Source organism: Cucurbita moschata, unplaced genomic scaffold (genome assembly GCF_002738365.1).
Source record: "Cucurbita moschata cultivar Rifu unplaced genomic scaffold, Cmos_1.0 Cmo_Scf00093, whole genome shotgun sequence".
In the NCBI taxonomy this organism is placed as follows: domain Eukaryota; kingdom Viridiplantae; phylum Streptophyta; class Magnoliopsida; order Cucurbitales; family Cucurbitaceae; genus Cucurbita; species Cucurbita moschata.
Genome location: NW_019268609.1, coordinates 78,597 through 80,637, shown reverse-complemented (window position 1 = coordinate 80,637; position 2,041 = coordinate 78,597). Strand labels below are relative to the sequence as shown.

Genomic DNA, 2,041 nt, shown 5'->3' with positions numbered 1-2,041 from the left:
AAAAAAAAAAAAAAAAAAAAAAAAAAAAAAAAAAAAAAAAAAAAAAAAAAAAAAAAAGGCAATAAAACTAGGAAATTCTCGAACTTTTCGTCAACTATCTGGCAGATAAATCAAGAAATTCAATTCTACAGGAATTGAACAAAAGCAAGAAGCAGAGAGATGAGAGTTTAGAGAGAGAACCTGAGAGCACGAGAAGGAAGAAGATCGACAAAAAAGATTGAGCGGCAGCAGGGGAGGGATGACCTTGGCTAGGGCTTACGTTTATAATAATCCTTCTTTCACTTTTTTTTTTCCTTTTTCTTGTTAAATAAAGTGGATTGGGCCTTGTGGGCCGGTAAATGGGCTGGAATGGGCCACTGACGAATACGAGAATTCCATAAATTAATTAAATAGGTAAAAAAAATCTAAATTAATAAAAACTAGCCTTTTAAATTTTAAAAAATAACCTTAAAACTTCAAAATAATAATAATAATAATAATAATAATAATAATGATAAATAATATATATATATATATATATATGTATATGTATGTATATATATCTAAAGATTTGGAATCCACATTCTGCACTTGATGACCCCGATATTTTTCTACATCGCTTGCAATATGGTCACATTATCTACTTCTCGTTTTTAAAGAGCAAAGACCCCAAATTCTCCTGTATCTTCTACGACATGGTCACATTACCTACTTTTCGTTTCTAAAGAGCGGAGGCCCCGACAGTCCTCTGCATCCCTTACAATGTGGTCACATTACCTACTTCTCGCTTCTAAAGAGCGGCAGCCCCAACATTCCCCTGTATCTCTTGCAACATAGTCTACTTCTCATTTTCTAAAGAGTGAAGGTCTCTCGACATTCTCTTGCATCCCATGTGACATTGTCACATTACTTACTTCTCGCTTCTAAAGAGCGGAGGACCCGACATTCCCCTATATCTCCTGCAACATGGTCACATTACCTACTTCTCGCTTCTAAAGAGCGAAATCTCCGATATTCCCTTACATCCCCTCCGACATAGTTACGTTGCCTATTTCTTACTTCTAAAGAGAGGAGGCCTCGACATTCCACTACAACCATTCGATCATATATTTAAAGGATGGAAACAATCATAATGTGTCACTAACCGACATTCTATACAATGCTCTGAATTTCAAGTTATGAAGAAAAAAAAGAAAAAAAAGACAGAATTGTTTGAAAACTTGAAACAAACTATGTTTCACAAGACAGAAAAATTGATGTTGTCTGCCTCTTTTCTCTATGTTTGAAGTAACGAATTTCTCGGAGCTGCTCGAGTCGGGTTTCGTATCATCCCCTCAGCCATTTTGGATCAAGGAGAATCGATAGAAAAACTTCGTGTAAGCTCCGAGCTAATGTCATGTCTTCTTGTTCGTACAAGACGGGACTTCATTCAAAAGTTTGATGAATCCTAAGAAACTAAGTTTCCCGTCTGACGGTCTTATCCAATCTTGAAGAACTACGTGAAGCGGAATGGATGGCGCTAATCCCAGCTCCTGTGGGCAAAAAACTTGATTTCAATTAATCTAAGCATCTCAAAGGTTGATGGTTCGATCTAAACAGAAAGAAAAAAAAAATGTAACGGCCCAAGCTCACTGCTAGGTAGATATTGTCCTCTTTGGGCTTTAAAACGCACCTACTAGGGAATGGTTTCCACACCCTTGTAAAGGGTGTTTCGTTCTCCTCCCTAACCAATGTGAGATATCACAATTCACCCCCTTTCAGGGTCCAACGTTATCGCTGGCACTCGTTCCTTTCTCTAATCGATATAGGACCCCCACCAAATCCACCCTCCTTCGGGGCTAGCGTCCTTATTGGCACATCGCTTCTTGTCTAACCCCTTTAGGGATTAGCCTTCTCGCTGACACATAGTCTGGTGGAACGGTTTCCACACCCTTATAAAGAGTGTTTCGTTCTCGTCCCTAACCAATGTGAGATATCACAATCCACCTCCCTTCAGGGCTCAGCGTCCTCGATGGCACTCGTTACTTTCTCTAATCGATGTAGGACCCCCCCCCCCCCCCCC

General features: G+C 39.2%; 2 protein-coding genes across 2 annotated transcripts in view; both read right to left on the bottom strand.

The window, feature by feature from the left end:
- Positions 1-301, bottom strand: part of LOC111439419 (40S ribosomal protein S28-1) — a 2,490-nt gene extending 2,189 nt beyond the window's left edge. The window contains exon 1 of the mRNA XM_023077127.1: positions 181-301. The gene's annotated coding sequence lies outside the window, so the exon portion shown is untranslated. The remainder of the gene's footprint in view (positions 1-180) is intronic.
- Positions 302-1,058: 757 nt separating this feature from the next.
- LOC111439415 (CDPK-related kinase 1-like) overlaps positions 1,059-2,041 on the bottom strand; it is a 6,571-nt gene continuing 5,588 nt past the window's right edge. The window contains exon 11 of the mRNA XM_023077123.1: positions 1,059-1,511. Within this exon, the coding sequence (XP_022932891.1) occupies positions 1,374-1,511 (138 nt within the window). The 3' untranslated portion in view covers positions 1,059-1,373. The remainder of the gene's footprint in view (positions 1,512-2,041) is intronic.